The sequence below is a fragment of the Populus trichocarpa genome, chromosome 3 (assembly GCF_000002775.5).
Source record: "Populus trichocarpa isolate Nisqually-1 chromosome 3, P.trichocarpa_v4.1, whole genome shotgun sequence".
NCBI classification, from domain to species: Eukaryota; Viridiplantae; Streptophyta; class Magnoliopsida; order Malpighiales; family Salicaceae; genus Populus; species Populus trichocarpa.
Genome location: NC_037287.2, coordinates 7241759 through 7269643, shown reverse-complemented (window position 1 = coordinate 7269643; position 27885 = coordinate 7241759). Strand labels below are relative to the sequence as shown.

Here is a 27885-nt window from a genome sequence, read left to right as displayed (position 1 = left end):
CTTAGCAGAAAAATATATCACTCCAGACATGTGCTCTTTGATGAGACTGTCTTTCCCATGGCTCAAACTAATTCTCGTCCTCCTGAAAAGTCCCAACTTGCCACCAGTGCTCTCAGTGCTTCCCACCCGGTTGCCATGTCTCTGCCACTGCTACATCCTGTATGACCGCCAGCGTCAACTGATTCTGCACTAGGTACCGCTGCTCCTTCATCACCTTTGGTAGATTCGCTTCCAACATAAGTTCCCTCACATGTATGTCCCTCTCCACTTTCTTCTGCTTAAACCGAAACTTCCTCTCAAAATTTAACTGTTAGTCATGCACCTGTGGTACCTCCTACTACTGAACCTCGTCCACATCATATGGTCACCCGATCTATGAACAACATCTATAAGCCTAAAAGCTTGTTCATGGTCACCAAACACCCATTACCTCCATCTTTGGAACCTACTTCGGTGACTCAGGCCTTAACTAAACCTTAGTGACGTGATGCAATGTCATTTGAGCTTACAGCTCTTATGCGCCATGATACATGACATCTGATACCACCTTCCAAGGGCTGCAATATTATTGGATGCAAATGGGTGTTTTGAGTAAAACGGTTTGCTGATGGATCAATTGACATATTTAAAGCCAGATTAGTGGTAAAAGGTTTTAATCAAAGACCCGTTTGGATTATACTCAGACCTTTAGTCTTGTAGTAAAACCAGTGACCATTCGCACCATTTTATCTGTTGTTGTGATGCATGGATGGCCTCTTCATCAGTTAGACGTAAATAATGCATTTCTTCATGGCCATCTTACAGAAGAAGTATACATGTCACAGCCTCCCGGTTTTCAGGATCATTCTTCACCAGATTATGTTTGATGCCTTAAAAAGGCAATCTATGGTCTTAAACAAGCACCGCGTGCTTGGTATTCTGCCCTTAAACAAGCTCTACTGGAATTCGGTTTTGTCAATACCAAGTCTGATTCTTCATTATTTGTATATGTTGTTGCATCAACTACTGCTTATTTTCTGGTGTATGTTGACGACTTAATTATCACCGATAATAACTCTTATTTTGTTGCAAGTACCATACAACAACTTGGCAGGAAGTTCTCTCTTAAAGACTTGGGACCCTTGCATTTCTTCCTTGGCATTGAAGTTATTCCCACGCAGAATGGGTTGTTCCTCACTCAACATAAATACATCTAGGATCTTCTTACCAGAACTTGCATGAATGGAGCAAAAGATGTCACCACTCCACTGTTAACTTCGGTCTCCTTGAAATTAAACGATGACTCAGCTGCTGTTAATCCTACTGAATATCGTAAGGTAATTGGAGCATTGCAATATCTTTCACTCACTCGACCCGACATCAGCTTTGCAGTCAATAAATTGTCATAGTTCATGCACTGCCCTTCTACAAATCACTGGACTGCCACCAAACGGTTGTTGCGTTACCTGAAGAATACAATTTTCCATGGCATCTCAATATAGAAAAACGTTAAACCTCCTCTTACATGTTATTCAGATGCGGATTGGGCTGGAAATCTGGATAACCGCAACTTTACCTCAGCTTATCTAATTATGCTTGGTTCGAATCTCATCTCATAGAGCTCCAAAAAGCAACGTGCCATTGCACGATCATCTACGAAAGTTGAATACTGTGTGCTTGCAACAGCTGCTTCTGAATCTATGTGGATACTATCACTCTTTACTGAAATAAAGTTTTCTCTTCCTCAGCCTCCGTTGCTCTTATGTGACAATTTTGGTGCAACCAATCTTAGTTTCAACCTTGTTCAGCATTCAAGAATGAAGCACATCCAAATTGACTTGCATTTTGTTCGGGACCTGGTTCAAAAAAATCTCTCAATGTTCGCCATGTTCACACAAACGATCAACTTGCAGACTTACTCACCAAACCACTTTCTAGGCAGCACACAGATTTCCTCAAGCACAAGATCGGTCTCACCGATGGGAGCCCGTTCTTGCGGGGGCGTATCAAGGAAGAACACACTGCCAACTCATGTAAATAATTATTGCAGGACAAACTCATGCAACGACAGGATTCATGACAGCTGATATGCAAATCACTACAAGCTACAATCAAGGATTAGTTACCGTAAACTAGAATCAGGGGTCAGTTTTTGTATTCTTCTTTATTACTATAAGCTAGAATCAGGGATCAGCTAGAATCAATGATAAATTTCTGTATTCTCATTTACAAGCTTTCCATACTTAGTGACTATGCCTTCTGTATATAATGAGTTCTGAAAATTGAATAAACTGTACAAAATTCAAAACAATTGTTTTCTCTTTTATTCTCCTTGTGGTAAACATGCATAGCTTAGTTAAATCATTGAGTGAAACAACATTGATGTGCTTTTGTTCCAACCTTACTGTTTCACAACTTGTATAATCATCAAGTTCAATTATAAAAACAGAGTTGACAACGCAACATTCTTTTATTTTTTACGAACATCTTTTTTTTATATTTTTTATAATTAAAATGATTTATTTTAAAAATTTAATAAAAAATTAATCATAAATTAACTTAATAGACTAGGAGATGATTAACTGAATATGTGATCAATACACATTCCTTTATTAATTTTAAGATTTTCATATTCGGGTGAAAATAAAAATTTGAAAAAAAAACGACCTGCCAACCCTGAGCTGACCTCAGAGAGCACAATCATATCTTGTACATTAAATGAAAAGATCAGAAATCAAACGGCGCAGATCAATACACCCCACCACAGAAACCATGTACCTACCCACACGCTACCGAGCCCTTTTGTACAATGAGGAAGACAAACTGGGAAACAGGATGGGCTCGTCATCTTTGCCTTGGCTCTAGGTCAGGGTTTTTGTGAGAATAGGAAAATAAACCCCTACTCATAGCCCTTTCTCGTAATTCAACCACGTATCTTTATTATCTTAATTTTCCTAAAAAAATAAATCCGCAAATCTTACCTCTCAATTCTTCCAAATCAACGTCGAAGAATCCGCCACGTAATTAAACAACGTTTTAATATTCCAGATATAAAAATTCAATCAACCTCCCTGTCTCTTTCCCTCCCTCTCTCTCTCAAGATTTGCTCTTTCACTGTCACCAAGAACAACAGATCCCTAATTGAAAAAAGGAATCCCTAATTCCTCAATCTTCTAATCGACTGGATTCTCCAATTCTTAATTTTCATGATCAAATTCTAGCACTCACGGCGTCGTTTTCATTACGCGCTTGTGATTGTTTTTCTTGACTCTTGTTGGTTCTGGTTCCTTTTGTTTTAATATTGTGGATGATAATTGGAATCAAAGAATGAACGATGCCGGTGCTGCGTAGTCAAGTGCTCAGAGGCCGGGGAGGAGAAGCAACACCGAAGCAAGAAAATAAACAGAAGATGCACCAGGAGCACAAGAACAATCCAGACGAAGTAGTAGAGCCGATTGCGACAAGGACAAGGAGAAGGCGGGCAGCAGCGGGGGCGGCATTGGATAAGGAACAGAAAGCCGGCAATGAGAGGGTAGTAGTGGGTGTGGGTGGTGCTGTTGTGGTGGGGACGGTGAAAGAGGAGGAGGAGGAGGAGAAAAGGGATTTAGAGTTTGTTGGAGAAAAGAAGCCGATGGATGTGTTTGATAGTGGTGGCAAAGGTAATGATAAGCCACTTGCTGCTGGCGGAGAGGATGAGGGAACCTCTGCTCCGATACCCGACCAGGTTATTTTTTGTTAATCTGAATTTAATTTTTTTTTTTTAGCTTTTAAAAGTTGGGTGATGGTGATCGCTATTGTCTTTGTGATTAACAAAGGGAATTGAGCAAATTCACCGCGGTATGGCTGAACCGCGACTACTAGCGATTTTAATAATTACTATATTATTCTCTATTGTGTGATTCTGATTGAACTATTAGATAGGAATATATAATGCTCATAATTACTATATTTGCCTCTACTGTACCTGATTCTGATTGAACAACCAGGTAGGAATAGTTAATGTTGATTCTGCTGATTGCATATGAGATTGAGACCATTGTAGAAACCTGTTTTTGCTGGAATGCTACTTGTTCAATCCAAAAATTTGTAATTTTGTTTTTTGCCAACTCTTGAAATTAAGCAATGCCAAGACGGAGTCTTTTTAGTTTTCTGACGTATATTTTAGAGGAGGGTTGCAGAATTTTTTTTTAGTTTTCTTGAAGAACCACAAAAGTGTTGGGAAGATGGGTTTCCTAACTATAATTTTCTTTGTAGAAACTGGAATAGTGCAAGAATTTTGTAAACAACTAAACATTGCATTATGTATCTTGTCTCAAGTACTGTTCTTGCTTTATATATTGCAATTGATATTTAGTAATTTTCAATGAAAAAGGAGGATTAGGAAAATAGATGAGAGCAATGCAGAAGAAAAGTGAAAACTACTTTGCAAAGGTAGTTACACTGCACCCTCTAGCCCTTTAACTATGGGACAATGCCCAAACTGTTAAAGCCATGTCCATTTAAGTCAATGTTTCTCCTAAATGGGATTCCCTGTTGGATTGATGGGATGGTTGTATGAAATGTTAGATGGTAGAGTTAAATAAGAAAGCTTAAGATTCAAACCGGAATATTGAATATAATTTCTAAAGGTTTGAGATGAGTTATAGAAAATTTTGGAAAGATGTCTTAGTATGTTGGCCCCATTTGTGTAGTAGAAAGCAACAGTTGAATGCACCCTTGTTGTATTGACTAGCTTGTTTAATTAGATATCCCAAATGTTTCTAGATTTCTCCACTAGATCCTACCCACACATAAAAGTTATGTTTTCCAGATAATTCTGTCTAATCTATAATTCATAAAAAGTTATGGTTGCCAACAGAAGGACAAGAATAGAACTAGAATTAAACAATGTTGCCAAAGCGCCAGGCACCCTAAGGTGTCAAGGTTGTCAAATGCAAGCGCCAGGCGCGCGCCTGAATAAAACAAGGCAAAATATATGTATATGTATAATATTATAATATATAAATCATAAATATATATGTTAAAAATTAAGATCGGAAAATCAAAGTGAAACTCAAAATATTTTAACATAGTTATAAAAAGTTATTTTATTCATCTTTAAAAATAAAATAAGACAATTTAAAAAAGCAAGTAGATTAAAATAGTTAAATTTAAAATGCTAAAGTTTGGAATAAACTAAGTTGATTAAAAAAAAGGAATAAACTGAAAGTTTCAAAAACAGCAAACACGACAAGAAAAAATAATTAAGTGTGAAGTTTGAAATTGAAGTTTCAAAAACAATAAACAAGAAAAAAATCAACTGTGAAGTTTGATAAATGATGAACTTGAGATTTGAGAAAATGTTCATTTATAAAAAAAAAAGTAAAATTTTTTATAACGTAACACATGGATATTTAAAGAGAGAAGACAATAGGTAAAGAAGAAATAAGATATGCCATATCAATTTCTTTTTTTCTTTTACTTTTATTCAATGGTAATATTTATTGATATCGTTATCTTATTTGTATTAAAGTTAGTACTCAACTACTTGATTTGTTTCTTTTATTATTATTATTATTATTATTATTATATCAAATTATTATACATTAAAAAAACAAAAAGAGCTCAGTGTTTCATTGTGAAGGGCCTCACATTTCACTGTGGGATTTGCACAGTGAAATGACCATTTTACCCTTCATAGTGAAACATGTAACTTGCTTCCAAAGGAAAAATCCTCTTTTCAACAAGATCAATTTGTCATCCCAAGCTTGGATGGGGGTGGAATAGTCTTTTTACTTTTTATTTGCATAATATAATGTCTAAAATACCCTTAAAAGTTAAATTTTTGTAACTTTTGGTCAGGGGTATTTTAAGTTTTTCCTTTTCAAAAGCACAGTGTAATTACTAAAGTGCTCTTGAAAGAGACCACATAAGTGGTGATGAAAAAAAATAAATGAAGAAGAAACAAACAAATTAAAAGATGTAACTCATTCTTTGGAAAAGTGGGGCTGCCAAATGTGCCTCTAGCCAGTGTTGTCAAAGGAAAACATGCTGAAGCACCACCTGCATGCCTAAGCACTCACTTGAATCAAACAAGGTGTTATGCTATAAATCCAAATAAAATATATGTATAATATTATAATATATAAATCACAAATATACATGTTAAAAATTAAGATTGGAAAATCGTGAAACTCAAAATATTTTAACATAGTCATAAAAAGTTATATTATTCACTCTACTCTTAAAAACAAAATAAGACAATCTAAAAGAGCAAGTAAATTAAACTAGTTAAACATAAAATGCTAAACTTTGGAATAAACTAAGTTGATTATAAAAAGAAGAAGAAGAATACACCGAAGTTTCAGAAACAGTAAACACGACAAGAAAACAAAATCAATTGTGAAGTTTGATAAGTGATGAATTTGAGATTTTTAAAAAATGTTCTTTTATTAAAAAAAAAAAGTACAATTTTTGGCAGCATAACAGATGGATATATAAAGAGAACATCTATTTTGACTAGTCACTTGGTGCTTGCACTCCTGTTGTGAGTGCCACCTTGAAAATTAAAAGGCGATGGTGTCTCCTCGCCTTGCCTGGAGTGCATAGGCAAGTGCTTTAGCCCCTCTTGACAACCTGTCAAATGTCCAAAGAACTGTGCCTGAATAAAACAAGGTGCTATGCTATAAATTCACAAATATATATGTTAAAAAAATAAGATTAGAAAATCAAAGTGAAACTTGAAATATTTTAACATAGTAATAAAAAGTACTACTATTCACCCTTAAAAACAAAATAAGACAATTTAAAAGAGCAAGTAGATTAAAATAGTTAAACTTACATATTATCATTATTAATCTTTCAACACATCATCATCTATCCTTTCATCTCCTTTACTTGAGTACATGCTCCATTTCAAAATTATCATTTAAATCATTATCTCTTAAACTATAATGCACTTCTTTAGAATTATAACTTGATCCCACTTCATGTCTAGATTTTGAACTTGATGGTCCTCCTACGCTTCTCAACTTTGTTTCCTGCCTAATGTTTTTTCTAGGTTCTTCAGCTCTAGTTGCCCTTGCCACGTCACTAAAGGCTAAAGTGTCATCATCAAACACCAATTCATCCATTTTGATGATATTGTTTTTTTTTTTAATCCTACCCTTTTCTTTTACAATTATACCCTTTAATTATTTTTGGTGGTCGATAAAAAGAATATGGACAAATAGGTTAAAACACATATCAATTAAAAAAAGAGGTAAAAGAACATATATTTTGACCAGGTGCTGAAACAAGCACCTAGTGCTTGCATTCCAAGTGAGTGCCTATGCAACACCTAGATAAAATGCCTCATCTGAAAAAATAAAAGGCGCTAGGTCTCCCCTTTTCTCGCTTGGAGCGCCTAGGCGAGTGAGCGCCTCTTGACACGATGGAATTAAAAAGTGAAATACCAATAAAGTCAAGAAAATCTACCCATCAACTATTAAAAGAAATCAAGTATTAGTGGGAAAGATGGAGAGAATTAAGGACATTGTTGTTGGTGGCGGCGGCGGCGGCGACTTCACGGGGTTCAAGAAACAGTTCATCGCCACTTCATTCTGGTTCTACTTAAAGGCCCCGTTTGTTTTTGTGGTTGCAAAGTGTTTTTGCAAAAAATTGAATTTTTTTCTTCAAATTAAGTTTTTGGTGTTTTTATATTGTTTGAATATGTTGATGTCAAAAACAATTTTTCTTTTAAAAAAAATTATTTCTATGCATTTCCAAGCGAAAATCATTTTGAAAATCAACCATTACCATAATGCCAAACAGGCTCTTCATTCACTGTTAATAGACACCCTCATACAGTCCCCAGCCGGTCAACAGTTGCAAGCCAATGCTTTTTAGAAAGTCTAGGCAGTCTATCCAATCAAATTAGTGCCTTTGCGAGTGTGAATGTGAGCAGGAAGTCCACTCAGTCCAAGCCCCTTTCTGGCTTGTTTTTTCTATGACTAATTCACTGTTATTATGTAGTCAAAATTGTTTTTCTAGTATCAAGAAAGTGCTAACATCACTTTGTTACATTTCTAGTGTGTTTTTTTTTCCTGTGGCACACACTCTTTACCTTCCTCCTTGTCTCTTTTGTCATTCCCAATAATGCACTCAACTTGATTATCATTAAAAATCATGAAATTTTAATTCTCTTTTACTCATTGCCATTATATTGTGCCATTTTTTTCATAGAAAATGCAAGTCTTGTTTTAAATGACCTCAATATTTTTCTCCTTGGTTTTTCAGTAAAAGTTGGAAGTTTTTTGGTTTGCTTGGAAGCACTTCATCGCAACTATGTCTATTTGCTGCCTCCTTCTCCTTTTCTTGTTTGTTTGTTTGTTTTGTCTTTCTATTGTTATTTTTTTTTTTAAAAAAAAATTGGATCTGCTGGAATAAGCATGCATTATATGGTAATGACCTGGTTACTAAAAGTAACTAGTAATTTAGGAGACAACATGAAAAAATTTGCAGTGTTTTCTGTTCATGATGTTATTGATCAATCACCTATATTGGGGTAGTCTTCCTCTAATATTTCACTTATTCAGGGATAAAAAATGTAATGTGATTAGACATGTAGAGAAAGAAATGATGACCATTTTCTCATTCTGCAGACTGCTGAATTATGGCAGTATTTTACCTGCTCCCCCCTTTGCCTTTTTCCCTGAATCTCTTGTGGATGAAATTAATTTCTTGGTGATGGTGCTGCAGGTTCAGGTTGAGGATTCCCCAGTGTACAGAGTAGAAACAAAGTTGGGAAAGGGTGGCTTTGGTCAAGTGTATGTTGGTCGACGTGTTTCTGCTGTAAATAAAAATGAGAAAGCTGGTGCAGGAGCTGTAGAGGTATACCTGGGTTTTTTCTTAATACATATATGTCTGAATGATTTGAGTGTGGTCTGATAATTCATCTCACTCTTTTATACCATCACCTTTGAACTTTGGATTTTAGGTGGCACTAAAATTCGAGCATAAGAGTAGTAAAGGATGTAACTATAGACCACCTAACGAGTGGCAAGTTTATGAGTGAGTATTTGATTATATCTATCATGCTTTCTTTTGACTTGCATATTCCTCTTCTTTTTTTCAGCAGAATAATATGAATCCATTGCTTTTTGTCCCTTGCACAGTACTCTTGGTGGCAGTCATGGTGTACCACTAGTACACTATAAGGGTCGGCAAGGTGACTATTATGTCATGGTATGCTATTGTTGGCTTTTGTTGCTGGTTCTAGACTGTTGGGTCTCTATAGCTTATTTTCGCCTGGTTTTAGAATTGTTTCTAACAGAAAACTCTGATGCCATGTAGGTTATGGATATGTTGGGTCCAAGCCTGTGGGATGTTTGGAACAATAACTTTAACTCGAACTTGTGAGTTCAATTGTTCTATTTCTGTTGTCTATTAATTTATCTTTTGTCCAGATCCGTGCTAAATGAAGGCATGTTCTTATTTGCAGAATGTCCACTGAAATGGTTGCATGTATTGCCATTGAAGCCATATCCATATTGGAAAAGATGCACTCCAGAGGGTAAAAGCTTTTTGTTGCATGTCATTAATCTCTCTTTTTTAGTTTTGATAAGATGAATTGAATGGGTTTGGTCTGGTTTGTGTACTGGAAAATAAGCACTTTTAATTGTGGAACTGTTAGTTGGCTATCTATGTTATGATTGACTAATCTCTCTATTTTTTTACTTTTATATTCTCAAATTAAAAATTTGTGATTCTCAGACTAGATTACAAAATATTTCTGCAGTTATGTCCATGGAGATGTAAAGCCTGAGAATTTTCTGCTTGGTCCTCTGGGAACTCCTAAGGAGAAAAAATTATTTCTAGTTGATCTTGGATTGGGTAATTGGAGAAACTCCATGTTCATCTTTTTACTTTAAACTGTTGATTTTTGGGGATTCTGAAACAACTGTCTTCGTTGAACTGCAATTTTCTGAATTGTTCTGGTCATTCAGCTACTAGATGGCAGGATAGTTCAACTGGTTTGCATGTTGAGTATGACCAAAAGCCAGATGTTTTCAGGTTCGACTCTTGCATCATTATTGGTATTAAGCTTGAATTATTTTACCGTTTCTTTACATTTCCTTTATTTAATTTTTCTTGATTGCTGGCTTTGTCATTACTTGTTTGGGCAGGGGAACAGTGCGATATGCTAGTGTGCATGGCCATTTAGGGAGAACTGGTAGCAGGAGGGATGATTTGGAATCACTTGCTTACACACTTATTTTTCTTCTCCGTGGTCGCTTACCTTGGCAAGGGTACCAGGTAGGTCCTTTTTCTTAGCTGGGTAAAATGTTTGTCCCTTCTGGTTCACATGTGCAAAAACAATTAACTGAAACTTCACTTATTTTGCATATGTTATTCGCTTTCTTTTCTTTTTATAACATTATGGTGTTCTTAGGGAGAAAACAAGGGGTTTGTCGTTTGCAAGAAGAAGATGGCAACAACCTCAGAGGCGCTTTGTTGCTTCTGTCCACAGCCTTTCAAACAGCTCATTGAATATGTAGTGAACTTAAAGTTTGATGAAGAACCTGATTATGCAAAATGCATTTCCCTCTTTGATGGAATTGTTGGCACAAATCCAGATATTAGACCTCTTAACACAGAAGGTGCTCAGAAGGTGCATGGGATGTTCACACTGTTTTTTTGCTATTACTTGTTTTCTCTTAAGTTGGACATATTTATTTATGAACTTTATTTTTAATGAACTGACACTTCAAGTTTTGAATTCATGTGTTTAATTTGTACTCTTGATCTTGTGAAGCTTATTTATCAGGTTGGTCACAAGAGAGGAGGGTTGACTATGGATGAGGAAGACGAACAACTGAAGAAGAAGGTTCGTATGGGCATGCCGGCAACACAATGGATTAGTGTGTACAATGCACATAGATCAATGAAACAAAGGTATAAACTATGCCTGAAGTCATTAGCCATTACTCAACACTTTTTTGTTAATTAGATTGGTCACTATTTTGAGTCTGATATGCACTGTTGGTCTTTTGTTGATTCCAAATATTTTAAAGTTTAAAGCTCTCCTGCTTATTCAATGTGATCTCAATTTCATGTTGTTAGGATGGAGTGATCAGATTAACTCAAATTAGATCAGTTTGAGAATTTTAACCTGCTTCTGTAGGTATCACTATAATGTGGCTGATGCAAGGCTTGGCCAGCACATTGAAAAAGGAAACGAGGATGGCTTATTTATTAGCAGTGTAGCTTCATGTCAAAATCAATGGGCCATTATTATGGATGCTGGTGCAAATTATTCCGCACAAGTCTATGAGCTCTCACCATATTTTCTACACAAGGTGCATGCTTATACCTTTTACCTAACTGAAGCTGTTTTCCACAGCTGATATTCTGAATTTGTTGTTGGTCTTTGGAGATAAGTTTCTCCTTGACATAACTTCTAAACAAATAGAGTAACTATTGAATTATTATGTTTGATTGTGTGAAGGAATGGATAATGGAACACTGGGAAAAGAATTATTATATCAGTGCAATTGCTGGAGCGAACAATGGAAGCTCATTAATCGTAATGTCTAAGGGTCAGTCTAAACTGTTTGAATGTTTAGTTTTTTATGTCTTCACTTCAATTTTGTCTGACTTGTATTCCTTTGGAGTTCAGGTACCAGTTATATGCAACAGTCTTATAAAATTAGTGATTCATTTCCTTTTAAATGGATTAATAAAAAATGGAAGGAGGGCTTTTATGTCACTGCAATGGCCACCTCGGGGAGTAGATGGGGAGTTGTCATGTCACGTGGTGCAGGATTTGCAAAGCAGGTCATTTTTTATCTACAGATATTGTATCCTAATAAACTGTAGGCCTGGATGGTGAACTAAATTTTGTATTAAATTTCAGGTGGTTGAACTTGATTTCCTGTATCCTAGTGAAGGAATACATCTACGGTGGGATTCTGGATATCGTATCACAGCAACTGCAGCAACTTGGGACCAGGCGGCTTTCGTTCTGAGTTTGCCAAAAAGGAAACATACAGATGAAGCACAGGAGACCCTTCGAACCTCTGCTTTTCCTAGCACGCATGTTAAGGTTGCTGTCTATCTTTTGACATAGCATCAAGTTTTTCTTCGAGACTGATTCATGTTTGAGGATCTAAAATTTGAGTTGGGCCTTGCAGGAGAAATGGGCAAAAAATCTATATGTTGCATCCATATGTTACGGACGAACGACATCGTGAGCTGCGTCCTGCATGCCTCCTCGCGTGGCACCATTCACTTAAGCTATGGTGCTTTTGTCAAGTGGCATTCATTTAGAATTAAGGAAATTTTGATTAGTACATATATAGGTAGTCAGTTCTAATCAAAAGTATAGAAGCCATAGTACGACCTTAAGTCTTTCAACCCCGCTAAACCAGGTGGGCTTTCTCGATTTCTGATGTCTGCAATCGAGCAAAGCTCGGAGGTATGGCGGGGCCTCAATTTACTTTGTACAGTTTTTTAATAATAGGGAATGAATATGTAGAAGGTATGTTTCTAGCTCGGAGGTATGTCAATGGGTTTTTTTCTCAACCCATCATTAATCAATGCATTAGATGCGCATCCTGTACAATTACAGGGTTCATCGCAAGGTGCCTTGGACAACATTAATAATATGGTGTCAGACTCAAAGATGGTCCAAGTGAGGGGAAGTTGGATCATCAGCATCTTTTTTTTTTTCTCTCCTCTCCCCTGCTCATTGATCAAATACCCTAGATTGAAAAAAAAAGAAAAAAGAAAGTGGACGATGATATATTCTTCAAGTCACTACAACAGTAACTACTCCAAAGCTTGGTGAGCTCATTGGAAAGGGAGAGTTGCAAAAAAAGAGAGGATTGACCACAGCGAAGACTGAAGCTGGTAATGGATACTTGTATTGGGAAATGATATATAAACCATGGGAAAGAAAAATGGATGGTTCAAAAACCCAAGACATGCTTTATAATAAGGTGTATAAATGCCCTACCTACCACCTGATAGTGAAGACTTAAGGGAAAAATTGAACATGATGACACACACCGAGAGACCAATTGAAACATAATGACACACAATGAGAGACCAAGCATTTTATAATGAAACATAATGACACACCGATTATAAAACGGTTTAACCAATGCTGCTAATGGGGAAAAACCTATGTCTAATGGCTAGTTTCTTTTTTAAGGCTATACATAGCCTTTTACTTTCTCATATCAAGGGTGAAACTTCTAAGATAAAAATCTAAGCATACTCTCTATAAAAAAACAACAACATATAACACCCTTATTTCATTTGTAATCATCAAAAATCAAGGTTAGGTGTGAATTGGTAAAATCCTCCTAAAAAACTTAATTATTATTCCAATCAACTCTATTAAGAGAATATATTGTGGAAAGTGTAAGTGACACTCTAAACACTTGGGAAAGTCTCATAGAAACAAAATTATGAGTGGTTTAATACTTATCCTTTTACAAGTATTGATGAAAGGTTTTCTAGTCTTTAGCCCATAAAAAGATTAGGGATAGTGGTTTGATTCTAAGCCCACAAAAGGATTAGGTTTGATCTTACACCTGCAAAACTTTTGTGTTGGTTCGGTCTCACCCGCTAAGATCGATGTGTGATAGTGAAACTTTTGAATGAAAGTTCAAGAAGAGAAGTAGGCGATTTGCGGAACCTCTATAAATCTTAGTGCAATTTCTCTAAACTCTCACTCTTTAATTATCATATTTTTAATGATTATTGCTTCTGTATTTGGTTGAGTGTTTAGAATTGCATGTTATTAGGTAAAAAGATTTTAATTTATAGTTTTACCTTACATACCTAATTTTTAGGTGTTTGTGTTGCTTTAATCCTAGAACAACAATTGATATCAGAACCTAGTTCTCATTTATATAAATTTGATTAGACTTTGAGGAGAATGACAACTACTAGTTTTAATGTTTAAAATGAAGGATCATCAACCTCTAGGCTACCTTTCATTGAAGGTAATGATTATGCCTATCAGAAGCTAGTATGATTATACATCTTCAATATATTGATTATGATTTATGACTATTTATTGAAAATAGACCTCAGAAGCCTACTAAGATGAAAAATGATATAATGATTCCTAAACCTAGAAGTGAGTATACCGATGATGATAAGAAGTTGTTTTCTATGGATGCCAAAACTATGAACACTTTGTATTGTGCCTTGAGTAGAAGTGAGTTTAATAGAATATCTTGTAAAAATGCTAGGGATATGGCTATCTATTTTTGATGTCTTGAATTTAAGTTTATTTGTTTGAATTCCTTTTTTATATATATGTTAAGACCTTTGATTGGTCAAGATTATGATTACAAGTTGTTTCTAGTGTGTTATTGAGTGTAAAAAAGGCTAAATTCATGTCAAGTTTTGGTTAGGAATGTTTGTTAGATCAATGTAACAGTGTTTAAGAAAAACAAAAAGAAGGATGTTTCTGAATTTTTTAAACAGGTATTATTGCATTCTTTTATGTGTTTTTTTTTAGAATTTTAGTTATTTTTTGAGGTTTCCAAAAGTATATTGAAGCTAAGTATACCATGTTTAAGCCTTATTTCTGGTTTTTTATGTGTCTATCTAGGTTTTTGTTTGTTATTGTCTAATTTTAAGTTGTCTTTGATTTTTTTTTATTCATGTTCTTGGTGTTCTTGAATCCAGATTTATGTTTTATTGTTTCTTGGAATTTTAGCCTTTATGTTGAGCTTCATTCAAAGCTATAACTCATACATCATCGTTCTATGCCTTTATTTTATCCATTTAGAGCTTGCTTTGGATCAATCAATCAATTCATAGCACCTTTAATTGTCTACGTTAGGGTTAAATGTTGTTGTGTTTGACTCATGTAATTTATTTGACTCATGTAATTTATGGTTTGTTTGTTCTCATTTCATGCATAATTATGCTTTAATATTCCATACTCAATGTTTTTGCGCCTTTTATTTGACACAATTTGGTCAAAACCAACATGGTTTTTTTAGTTTTCTAGCTTATTCTTTATGTTCTTTGGTGAATTTTCAAATGAAAATCTCTTTTGATATATTTTTTTCTTTTCTATATATGGGTCTTATTTTTGGGCTTATGGGCTTGGACTAGGAGGCCCAACTCATGTGGTTGGGCTGAGTCCATCAGGCTTAAATGCGTGTTTGGTTGGTTAGAATTTTTCAAATGAAAAAAAATGCATTTATATATTTGTAAGGCATATTTGCCAAACGCGGTCTTTAAACAATTTTTAAGTCTCTGATTTTTAGCTAAGGATATGTTTGGCAAACACATTTTATTCATTTTTTCCAGCAATGTTGATTTTCTCTTTTTTAGTATTTGTCAAACACAACTTTTCTTTTTTAAATTAATTCAATTTTATACCTTCAAGGGATCTATTTGCAAATTTTATATTTCTCATATTTTGTCCCTTATTATTTAATATTTGTGAGTGATCTACACATAAGATATTTTTCCAGTATTAAATAAACATGTTTTCTTTATAAAAAATACAAAAAAACAATAAAAATCTTTCTTTCAAAAATACTTTTAAATATTTCTTTTAAATTACTTATGTTCAAGTCTCTCAAATAAAAATCATATTTGCATAAAAAATATATATAAAAATACATGCTTTTGCATGTATTTTTATTTAATAACAAGTTTATTAAATTTATAAGAATTTGATCTATATTTCAAAAATACCAAAAAAATGAATGTGTTTATTTTAATATTAAAGATTATAAACTTATATGTAAGACGTATTCTCAATATTAAAAGAAAAAAAAAATACAAAAATATGTTTGGATTCTAGAATAACTAGGTTTGACCCATAAAGTCATGGTTTACTCTACTAGGGTGGACCGACTTTTACAATTTAACAGACCTACAGTTAGAAGAAACACAACAGTGTCTTAGTAATCAAATAAATAAATAATATAACTTACTTTAGATGTAGTGTACTAGGAGTGATGATATGTTCTTTGTATACGCAATTCAATCCTCTTATTTATATTTTAAAGACTAGATAAGATTTTTAATAATTAAAATAACAGGTGATAATTTTTTAAAAAAATTATCTAATGAAAAACAAAGAATTTATTATTCTTTTTACCTACACTCGAGAATCCTGACATGGAAAAATAATCAACACGATTGCCACTAATATTAAGGTACTTTGAAGTTTTTTTTTTATTATTATTATGATATCAGGGTATCCTCGAGAGAGTAGTAGTAAATTAATTTCCAATGGACATTGCATGGAGAAACGGACAATGGCCAATCACGTCGGAATACACACATGCATCCAAGACTTGCCATCTACTCTATTTTATTTTCATTTTAACATTGAAAAGTTCTCCCTCCTCCCTCACCCACCTCTTTCTCACCTGCTACTATACAATACATACCCTCAAGTTAACTTTCTAGAGCAAAGGAGCTTAATTAAACCCACCCCTCTCCTCTCTCTACGTACGTACGTACAAGGAAAGAGAAAGAGTGAGGACTTTTCAAGATTTTATTGGTGAGAAAGTGAAAGGCTAAGTAGTGAACTTTCAAAAGTCAAAACTCATCCAATCCTCCTTCAACGTCCTGATCATCTCCCTCTCTCATTCCATCCTCCTAAGAATTAATAAGAGAATTCAACATCATTTCCATTTTAATTGTAACAATATCAAGAAACCACCGAGAGTAAGTTCTCTAGGCTCAGGCTTTGATGCTCTTTTATTGTCCCCGCGGGAGTAAAAGGCTCACCTTAACGTTTGTTTGACATTGGGCTTAGTTTACTCTCTCTCAGCAACCAAACAATAGAAGGTCTTCTCTCTGTTTTTTTTTTTGTTTTATCAATATTGTTGTTGTTGTTTGGAACACATAAATTATTTCCTTTCTGTTGCATTGTCCATTTCATGATGTGAGATTGATTCCATTTTCTTCTAAATTCAATTCAGAATAAGAGAAAGATGGATGGTGAGGAGAAAGCGCGAGCTTCTGGCAGACGATCAAGTCACAGCAGCTTGAGCAGAAGCATAAGCAGGAGCTTGATCAGGGCTGGTTGGAACATGGATGACGTGTTTTCTGTTGGCAGGGATTCTAGGAGAACCAGCCTTGTCGATGGAGATGAAGAGGCTCTAAAATGGGCTGCCATAGAGAAGTTACCAACATACAATAGATTAAGAACAAGTATCATCAAGTCTTTTGTGGAGTCCGAGGTCCAAGGCAACAAGCTGCTGCTGCATAGAGAAGTTGATGTGAGAAAGCTTGACATGAATGACAGGAAAACTTTCATCGACAATCTTTTTAAGGTTGCAGAGGAAGATAATGAAAAATTCTTGAAAAAATTCAGACAGAGAGTTGACAAGTAAGTTTCTTAATTATTAATTAATCTCTCATGATATACATATTATGGCTACAGTATTAATTTGCTGTCCCGCTTTCTTTTATGTTCCCCTCCTATATAATGTATAGTCTTCTTGTAAAGAAATATTTAAAGCCAATCAATATAACCCTGTTAGAAGCATACACGAAATTAATAATATGCATTAATTTGAATCTTCTCATGCACGTTTCGAAGGAAATATGTTTCTGAACCTTGCCATGAATATGTATGATCAACTTTCATAATCTGAATTAAAAGAGAAGAAAATTAAATGAACCGTAAAGTTACTATCATATTTAACATATAGTACTACAATCATACACTTAGTGTAAAATAACAAGAGAGAACGGTTTATTCATCTGTTTTATTCATAGTTTTTAAACCTGGTCCGGTGGCTGGCCCGGTCCAAGACCCTGGTTCCGGGTTTTGACCGGATCACTGGGTTAGCTGGGTCAATCCCTATTTTTAAAAAAATTCAAAACGGCGTCGTTTTAGTAAAAAAAAAAAAAAGTCTACGGGTTGCAACCGGGTATCTGACTGGGTTTTGCCGGGTCAACCCACCGGGTCGGCCAGGTCACACCGGGTCATGACTTTTCCTATTTTTTCATCAACCCGATCCGGTTTCAGCCCCGGGTCCCGGGCCGGGTCGAGTTTTAAAACTATAGTTTTATTAGTACGTGGATGTTTAGAAGCAAATTAAATCAACAGAAGTCGTATATGATTCTTTTCTATGGACTATTTGAGAGTGTGATTGTGATTGTTTTTCAAAGTGTTTTTCATTTTAAAATGCATCAAAATAATGTTTTTTCATTTTTTAAAAATTATTTTTGAGATCAGCGCATCAAAATGATCCAAAATATAAAAAAAATTAATTTTTTTAGAAACGCGGATTACGCGTTTCTAAACTATAACTATAAAGGTAATTAAAAAAATAAGTCCTTTTTTTTTTAATTTTCCTGGCCTTTCTTCAAAAAAGCAGTAACAATATATATATATTTTAATGGAATCTTAATTTGATCAAGTCAAGCTTGGCCCGCATACAACTACCACATCATTACTTATTCTATATATATATATATATTTTGGTTGAAATCTAATTTGTATTTGTTTAGTCATCGGCTTGTCCAATGTAAAAAGCCAAAAGCCATGTACAGGATTACAGTGAAAGTGGTTGTGAATTCAATGATGTCCTCGTCACAAACAGAACCGATCTAAGATTTTTATTGAGTTAATTTGAGTTAATTTAATTTTTTTATTGATTTTTTTATTTAAGGTTAATTAAAAGTTGAGTTTTATAATTTATTTTTATTTTTAAAAAATTATCCCGATTCTATTACTTGGATCGTGATTCGACGGGTTAACCTGACTTGAATCCGTTTTTTTTTTTGTTTTTTTTTAATTGATTTTTTTTAATTTTATCTTTTAATATTGAGTTAATTGAGAATTAGACTTTATAATTTATTTTAATTTTTTTATGAGGATATTTTGATTTCTTGATCCAAGTTGCGAGTTTGATAGGTTAACACAAGTTGACATGAGTTGTTTATTTGGGTTTTTTTTTAATTATTTTTTTTTTACAATTTCATCCTTTAATATTTAGTTGATTGGCATTAAACATCATAATTTATTTCGATTTGTTTTCTTTGGGGTTATCACGATATCATAATTCAAATCGTGAATTTGATATGTTAACTTGAGGTTAATCTGGATCGATCCAATATGTTGTCATCTTGAATTTTTTAAAAAAATATTATCATGAATTTTTTTTAATAAAATTATATTTTTACTAGTTATTTAGATTGTTTTTAAACTCATCAAATTAACTTAATCACATTAAATTAAATCTCACATAATTTTTTAAAAAAATTCTACCATACAAGATAGGAATGCCTAAACACTTTTTTTTATATATATTCAAAGAAAATTGATTCGACCTGTCATAGCATTAGCATGTGCTAATAATATAGTACACTTGTACCTTTTAAAATTTATTTATTTACTAATAGTTTCCTTGTAATTGCAGGGCTGGAATCGGACTCCCAACAATTGAGGTTAGGTTTGAACATTTAACCGTTGAAGCTGATTGTCACATTGGCACCAGAGCTCTTCCCACCCTTCCAAATGCTGCAAGAAACATTGCTGAATCAGCTCTTGGTATGGTTGGGATTAATTTGTCTGAGAGAACAAAGCTCACAATACTCAAAGATGCATACGGGCTTATAAAACCATCAAGGTAAATAGATTGAACTACGTACTTTATCATGCCAAGACAGTAACCAGCGCTAGCTTGCATGCCTGCCTTCTAAGAAACGTCCATTTCAGCAGTTTGACGAGAGCTTTAAATTTTGTTTCTGTCATAGGATGACTCTATTATTAGGGCCACCATCCTCGGGCAAAACAACGCTTCTGTTGGCTCTAGCAGGAAAGCTGGACCCGAGTCTCAAGGTTCGTGACAAATTAAGGCATACGAATGACGTTTGTTTATACAAGTTTTTGAAAATGATGGATGTCATCAACCATTGTTGAAGCAGGTTAAAGGAGACATAACATATAATGGATATGGACTAGATGAATTTGTGCCACGGAAATCATCAGCATATATCAGCCAAAATGATGCTCACATAGGAGAAATGACTGTGAAAGAAACCTTGGATTTCTCATCAAGGTGTCAGGGGGTCGGGACACGATATGGTATTAATTAACTGATTATACATCTGAGCGTGCCAAAACTTCAGTCTTTACTTTGGTTTATTAAGTGCTAAAACAAGTAATTTTGGATCAATCATCTCATTCTCATAGATCTCCTAAGTGCACTTGTAAGCAAAGAGAAGAAACGTGGAATATTTCCAGAGGCAGAAGTGGATCTTTTCATGAAGGTAAATGCCAAGCACTAATATTATACGTCTAGCTACAAAGAAAGAGCAAGTTTCCGCCATTCACAATATAGAAATCACATAAATTTCATCTGTAATTTTCAGGCAACTGCAATGGAAGGAGTTCAAAGCAGTCTTATTACCGACTACACACTCAAAGTAAGCTCAAGGAGAATTACCCTAGCCATGGAATTAATATATATTATTGCTTTAGATAATTGGAATTGAAATAACTTGGAGTTGTCTTCATGACTCTTCAAGTTTCTGACGATCTCAAGATCTCTTCTGAAATATTTCTCCTCGTCACTCGCTCCGTTGACTGACGTCTAATTACCATGTTGGTGTAGCTGGGCTGTGCTGACCCCAACCTTCATTTGTTTTTTTAAGGAAATACTCTACCAACTAATAAGCATTTCGTCCCATTTTCTTTGAAAAAACACGAATGTTGCTGTCATGATACTTGACTTTCTAGGATAAATGGGCTAATTTATTCTTGACTTTTATTGTTTCCCTTTGTTTTGTTGTCATGAGACAGATATTAGGACTCGATATATGCAAGGACACCGTTGTAGGAGATGAAATGATACGAGGAATATCGGGTGGACAGAAAAAGCGAGTGACGACAGGTTAATTTATTATGTTTTTACTTGCTAGCTATTTACTTAGAATTATTATTTGAATTGCTCTTAACTTCACCGATACAAATCATAATCTCATTTTAAAATACCCAGTAAATCTTTTATAAGAACAGTGGATGTATGCTGGGACATACTGTATAACATTTTGAGCAAGTCAAATTGTAGGTGCTCGTGTAGCTACTAGCATTTGATGCTTGTTCTTATTGGGAGTTATTTTAATTAATTAATTAATTAATTAATTAATTCAGGAGAGATGATGGTTGGGCCCACGAAGACACTATTCATGGATGAGATATCTACCGGTCTGGATAGCTCCACAACATACCAAATAGTGAAGTGCTTGCAGCATATTGTGCACCACACTGAGGCCACAGTCATTGTGTCCCTGCTCCAGCCTGCTCCTGAGACGTTTGATCTCTTTGACGATATCATCTTTTTATCTGAAGGCCAGATTGTGTACCAGGGCCCACGAGAGCACATCCTTGCTTTCTTTGAGAGCTGTGGGTTCCGCTGCCCTGAGAGAAAGGGCGCTGCTGATTTCTTACTAGAGGTAAGAACCCATTGAAAACGGCCAAGCCTAACATTTCAGACCTAACCCGATGGGTGGGCTTTAGCCAATATCAACACAGACATCTTGTAGTTTGATTAATGATTTGTGACTGCAGGTTACTTCAAAGAAAGACCAAGAGCAGTATTGGGTTGACAGAAGTAAGCCATATAGATGCATAACAGTCCCGGAATTTGCTGAGAGGTTCAAGAGGTTCCATGTAGGCATGAGAATAGAGAATGAGCTTTCATTGCCATTTGACAAGTCCCGAGGCCACAAAGCAGCACTATCATTCTCAAAGTACACAGTTCCGAAAATGGAACTACTCAAGGCATGCTGGGATAGAGAATGGATTTTGGTTCGGAGAAATGCGTATGTTTATGTAGCCAAGACGGTCCAACTTATTATCATGGCAATTATAGTGTCAACGCTGTTTATAAAGTCTAAAATGCATACAAGAAATGAAGAAGATGGAGCAGTGTATATTGGTGCTCTTTTGTTTACCATCATCATTAACATTTTCAATGGTTTCGCTGAGCTCACACTTGTAATCAAGAGGCTTCCTGTTTTTTACAAGCAAAGAGAACTACAATTCCATCCTGCCTGGACTTTCACCCTGCCAACTTTCTTGCTGCAGCTGCCATCGTCAATAATCGAGTCTCTTGTTTGGGTGTCAATTACGTATTACTCCATTGGTTTTGCACCGGAAGCCAACAGGTAACCACCATAGCCACCATACCAAGAACTTCTAAATTAAAGATGCTCTTGAATTGCATGATCATTTGAGTGAGATATCATCCTGCCTGTTTTGCAGGTTTTTCAAGCAACTGCTACTGGTATTTTTCATTCAACAAATGGCTGCGGGCCTCTTTAGGCTTATTGCTGGGGTCTGCAGGACCATGATCATTGCCAACACAGGCGGGGCTCTCACTCTGCTCCTTGTTTTCTTGCTTGGAGGTTTCATCTTACCTAAAGGTTAGAATGAAACAAAAACCTCAAATATAATTTTATTGTACTCAAATGTTAGTCCCCGTCTCAGAATTCTCTGCAGTTGTTGGCTTTCAATACATTAAATAAGAGTTGCTACAATGGTGACAGGTACCATTCCAAATTGGTGGGAATGGGGTTACTGGGTTTCCCCTTTGTCTTATGGCTACAATGCCATAGCTGTGAACGAAATGTTCGCTCCCAGGTGGATGAACAAACTGGTATGATATCATGTCCAACATAATTCTATCTACAGCATCACCCGTCTCAGATTGTGAATCAAATATATTAGAGTGACGATTTAAACTTGTTTATAAGAAGTATATTTTGATTGCATTTCAGGCTTCAGACAACGCTACCAGATTAGGCGCAGCAGTGCTCGATAGCTTTGGTGTTTATACTGATAAGAACTGGTATTGGATAGGGACAGCTGCTATTCTAGGTTTTGCTGTTCTATTCAATGTTCTCTTCACCATTTCTCTCGAGTACTTTAGCCGTAAGTCATGGCATTACATTCTATCAAAATGAATGTTGTGAAATTCTTAACTATTTCCAATTCACTCATCTTTAAGGTAGCTAATCTTCTCCATGTTTTTGTTTTACACAATAGCTCCTGGAAAGCCACAGGCCATAATCTCTGAGGAAACAACAAAAGAAGGAACCACGTCAAAGAAAGGTTCACTCCCGCAGTCATTAGCCTAACTCAATGCTCTGTATAAAATGCTTGAATTCCTTACATGGACTTGCAATATATTAGGTAAAATTGAACTCTTGAGAATGAGCAGCCCATCCAATCCCAGTGGACCAATTAAAAATTCTGATTCAACTCTTGAAGCAGCAAATGGAGTTGCTCCTAAGAGAGGAATGGTCCTCCCTTTCACTCCTCTTTCCATGTCCTTCGACGATGTGAATTATTTTGTGGACATGCCTCCTGTAAGAATCAATACCTTCTACTTTCACTGTGCCCCAAACGTCAATTTATAAAATGTTCCATTCATCTTATGGACGTGCTACTTATCAACCATAATTCTTGCATAAAGACACTGCTAACTAGAAGCATGGGCTTTTGAAACGAGAGTAGCTAGTATTCATAAAATACCACTCAAACTCCTTCGCTAACCAATTTTAATGAATGAAAACAGGAAATGAAGGAGCAAGGAGTTCCAGAGGATCGGTTGCAGCTACTTCGAGAAGTAACAGGAGCTTTTAGGCCTGGAGTCCTCACGGCATTAATGGGAGTCAGTGGAGCTGGAAAGACCACACTGATGGATGTTTTGGCCGGAAGAAAGACTGGTGGATACGTTGACGGTGATATTAGAATTTCCGGGTTCCCCAAGAAGCAGGAAACGTTTGCAAGAATTTCTGGGTATTGCGAACAGAATGATATCCACTCTCCTCAAGTCACTGTTAAAGAATCATTGATTTATTCAGCATTTCTTCGTCTCCCTAAAGAAGTCGGTAAACAAGAAAAGATGGTAAATTTGTTACTGTTCCAGACTTCAACTAATCATAATTAAAATCTGAGGTGATAGTTTACGAGCTAAATAAAAGGTGGGATTTATCTTTTCAGAATTTTGTGGATGAAGTGGCGGAATTGGTAGAGCTGGACAATCTCAAGGACGCTATAGTTGGGCTTCCAGGAATTATAGGGTTGTCCACAGAACAGAGAAAGAGATTAACAATAGCAGTGGAGCTGGTTGCTAATCCCTCCATCATTTTCATGGATGAACCAACTTCTGGTCTTGATGCAAGGGCAGCTGCCATTGTTATGAGGACTGTGAGAAACACCGTGGATACTGGAAGAACAGTTGTCTGTACGATTCATCAACCTAGCATTGACATCTTTGAAGCCTTTGATGAATTGTTATTAATGAAGAGGGGAGGACAAGTAATATACTCTGGAACATTGGGTCGAAATTCTTGCAAGATCATTGAGTACTTTGAGGTAATTTAATCTCTCTATGATTTTATCGATCCAATAATTGATAAAAATGTTTTTCATAATCTGATATCACGGGTATTGACATCTTACAGGCCATTCACGGAGTCCCTAAAATAAAAGAGAAGTACAATCCAGCAACATGGATGCTAGAAGTGAGTTCAGCTGCAGTTGAGGTCCGGCTTGGAATGGACTTTGCAGAACACTACAAATGTTCATCTTTGTATCAGTATGTCAAGTGACAAGTACATGAGAATTATTTGCTTATTTTTATATGCTAAATTATGAGGTTTAAACTCAATCCATGTTTCCTTATGAGCAGGAGAAACAAGGCGTTGGTGAAGGAGTTGAGCACGCAAAAGCCAGGAGCAAAAGACCTGTATTTTGCCACACGGTATTCGGAGTCAATATGGGGACAGTTCAAATCTTGCCTCTGGAAGCAGTGGTGGACATACTGGAGAACTCCTGATTATAACCTTGTTAGATACATCTTTACCTTGCTTTGTGCTCTTATGGTTGGTAGCATATTCTGGAAGATTGGGACTAGAAGGTCAGTTGTCGAGTGCGTACTCTGGCTAAGAACTCTAACATATTCCTGATCAGTAGGCTAAATTAAAATTTGTTTACGTTGTCTGATCATTCAGGGAGAGCTCAAGTGATCTGTCTATGATTATCGGTGCCATGTATTCTTCTGTCTTGTTTGTTGGTATTAACAACTGCCAAACAGTACAACCAGTGGTAGCTGTTGAAAGAACGGTGTTTTACCGAGAAAAAGCAGCTGGGATGTATGCTGCATTACCTTATGCCATTGCACAGGTGAGTCGATCTTGTATCCTTAAAGCATTTGTACATACATATGTATATAGCAACTTATTAACATCAAATTGACTGACCGGATTCTGTATTATATATACACATACGTGACATGCATGCAGGTTGTTTGTGAAATACCATACGTATTTGTTCAAGCTACTTATTATACACTAATTGTATATGCCATGGTGGCCTTTGAATGGACTGCAGCCAAATTCTTCTGGTTCTTCTTCATCAATTTCTTCTCCTTCCTTTACTTCACGTACTACGGAATGATGGCTGTTGCCGTCACCCCAAACCACCAAATAGCAGCCATCTTTGCAGCAACATTCTATTCTCTCTTCAATCTTTTCTCTGGCTTCTTTATACCAAGACCGGTACGTTAAATTTCTAAAGAGTATAATTTTTTTTTATCATTTTCGACTTAGTGTAATAACACACTTTTGTTACTTTCCGTTTGAGATTTCAGAAAATTCCCAAGTGGTGGGTCTGGTACTATTGGATTTGCCCTGTAGCGTGGACAGTATATGGACTGATTGTGTCCCAGTATGGCGATGTTCTTGACACCATTGAAGTTCCTGGTTATGATGATAATCCTCAAATAAAGTTTTATATACAAGACCATTTTGGGTTTGACCCAGATTTCATGGGGCCGGTTGCTGCGGTATTAATTGGCTTTACAGTCTTCTTTGCATTTTTGTATGCCTTCTGCATAAGGACACTGAACTTCCAGGCAAGATAGGCAGCAAGATTTGTATGTCAAGCTGAGCTTGGAGATATATAATAGGTAGCAATGTTTTATTATTGTATTCAACAATGAAGAGAATCAAAATGTAGAGTGATCCAATCTCTTTATAGTTTAAAACTGGGAAAAACTTGAGATAACAAGTTGTTATTTTGAGGTGGCCTTCCATGACTGTTTAGATGACATTTAAGAGGTTGTTCGCTGATGAAAAGTATTTTTCATTTTTTAACTCCAATTTTCTACTTCATTTCTATCTTTTATTTTCTTAATAAAAAACGAGAAAACATGCTCATGTTTCAAAAATTTCAAAATATTTTTGGGAGTCATAAAAAAAACTAGAAAGTTGGGGGTGGCAATGCTGCAGAATGTTGATGTAGACCCCAAGAAAAACTGGAACTGGATTGGATCCACAGGACTTCTTGGATTCACCATTCTGTTCGATGTTCTGGTTACCTTCTCGCTCATGTACCTAAACCGTAAGTTTATGCCACCTTCTGGCAATCTTTCAAGGTTGAATACACAATCTTTTCTTTCATCCTTCGACAAACATCATTAACATTTGTCGAACTCCGTGATTCTTTTTAATAGCTCTTTGCAAACCACAAGTAATTATGTCCGAGGAAAAAGCTAACGAGCGATCTGCCCATGAAAATGTACAGGGAAAAGAAAGAAATCATATCAATCAATGGAAACAAAGCAAGCAAGAAGTAAAAACTCTTATGTATTTTGTCCTTTCCTGTGATATAACAATTCGAGCAACCAAATTTATTTTATTTCCATATCATTCATCAATTTTGAACCTTAATAGTGTCTGATTCGTCAAGATTTTCATCCTAGTCTGTGCACCCAATATTAGAATTTCATTTCATGGTAACTACCTTAACTAGTTAAATGATGGTGAAATGAAGGGTCAAGAAGTGACAGGGTGTCCTGATTTAGGTCACGATTGTTTCATAAATTACTCGAGCTTTTACGCCAGGATCCCTGACTGCTTTAATGGGAGTCAGCGAGGCTGGAAAGACAACATAGCTGGATGTGCTGGCAAGTAGAAAAACGGGAGGTTACATTAAAGGCAATGTTATGTTAGAATCTCTGGATTCCCCAAGAATCAAGAAACCTTTGCAAGAATTTCAGGTTACTGTGAACAGACTTGCATTCACTCCCCTCAAATCACTGTTGAAGAGCCCCTGATCTATTCAGCATTTGTATGACTCCCTGGAGTAGTTACTGACAGAGAGAAGATGGTGAGAACCATAAATTATGGATCAAAATTCATTTTTAATGGAGTAAGATTTTCGTGTTTGATTTATAGTAAATTTCGTTCATGGGTTTTGTGTTCAGGTTTTTTTTTGTATGAAATGGTGGAATTGTTGGTTGACACAAAACACATGTATGCATCGAAAATAATGAAATAAAATTAATTAAGTTTTTAAGATCTCATATATATCTAAATTTATTTGAAAATTTGATTTTTTTTGGTTTTGATTAAATTCTTAGGGTTGGGTTGTTGTAAATCACAAATCGTTTAATTATCTGACTTTCAACAGTAATTAAAATGAACCACCAGTAAAAGATCTTCTAAATTTCTATTTAAAATAGAGGAATTTAATAAGCCTGAAGTGCTAGCTTTAATTTTATGTTTGCTTAGTTCTTTTATAAAAGTTATCTAACATAATTTTTTTTCTATCAAAATAATAAACTTAGCTTAATATTTATAGGAAATTTTAAAAACTCTATAAATGGTTAGATATCAATTTTTCCTTTAAATAATATCCATATATTATTTAAGGATAATTTTATTAACTTAATCAATCAAGTCCCTACTTGATTATCCTAGAACTAGAATTATAATCCCTAAATTAAATATATTATAGTGTTTAATTTCTAAAATTATTTTCAATCAAATCACACATGATTAATTATCCCAATTTAATTTCTGACTAATGGTTCTTAATGTGTGTGACTCATTAGATTTCTAATATGTTGGCTCAAATATAAATTA

The 27885-nt window shown here is 35.3% G+C and overlaps 2 protein-coding genes across 3 annotated transcripts; both read left to right on the top strand.

Annotated features, from left to right (window-relative positions):
- The first annotated feature begins 2917 nt into the window (after positions 1 to 2917).
- On the top strand, positions 2918 to 12580 carry LOC7478417 (casein kinase 1-like protein HD16). 2 transcript variants are annotated; one of them, XM_002303271.4, is made up of 16 exons: positions 2918 to 3703; positions 8698 to 8829; positions 8936 to 9009; positions 9114 to 9183; positions 9292 to 9353; positions 9440 to 9511; positions 9737 to 9831; positions 9945 to 10011; positions 10125 to 10254; positions 10391 to 10609; positions 10766 to 10893; positions 11123 to 11297; positions 11447 to 11537; positions 11618 to 11775; positions 11855 to 12043; positions 12132 to 12580. In XM_002303271.4, exons 1-16 carry the CDS (start codon positions 3314 to 3316, stop codon positions 12189 to 12191), a joined length of 2112 nt encoding a protein of 703 aa, XP_002303307.4. In that variant the 5' UTR covers positions 2918 to 3313; the 3' UTR covers positions 12192 to 12580. The 2 variants fall into 2 exon arrangements, with proteins under 2 accessions (XP_002303307.4, XP_024452121.2); XM_024596353.2 differs by having other exon boundaries at positions 2927 to 3703; positions 10754 to 10893.
- Positions 12581 to 16897: 4317 nt separating this feature from the next.
- LOC7461776 (ABC transporter G family member 29) lies at positions 16898 to 26118 on the top strand. The gene is given in 20 exon segments (XM_052451214.1): positions 16898 to 17323; positions 19365 to 19574; positions 19702 to 19786; positions 19873 to 20032; positions 20141 to 20217; positions 20320 to 20373; positions 20750 to 20840; positions 21101 to 21402; positions 21518 to 22116; positions 22214 to 22374; positions 22498 to 22607; positions 22729 to 22882; positions 22997 to 23319; positions 23529 to 23861; positions 23957 to 24331; positions 24421 to 24554; positions 24648 to 24875; positions 24970 to 25141; positions 25261 to 25515; positions 25608 to 26118. Coding segments are annotated over 20 exon segments (4494 nt in total). The 5' UTR covers positions 16898 to 16925; the 3' UTR covers positions 25881 to 26118.
- The last annotated feature ends 1767 nt before the right edge of the window (positions 26119 to 27885 follow it).

Excerpts from the sequence above, each read along its gene's own strand:
- LOC7478417 (XM_024596353.2), top strand. The coding sequence starts at position 3,314 with ATGCCGGTGCTGCGTAGTCAAGTGCTCAGAGGCCGGGGAGGAGAAGCA. Across the intron at positions 9,184-9,291 it reads AAGGTGACTATTATGTCATG|GTTATGGATATGTTGGGTCC; the intron begins GTATGCTATTGT and ends GATGCCATGTAG. Across the intron at positions 9,512-9,736 it reads GAAAAGATGCACTCCAGAGG|TTATGTCCATGGAGATGTAA; the intron begins GTAAAAGCTTTT and ends ATATTTCTGCAG.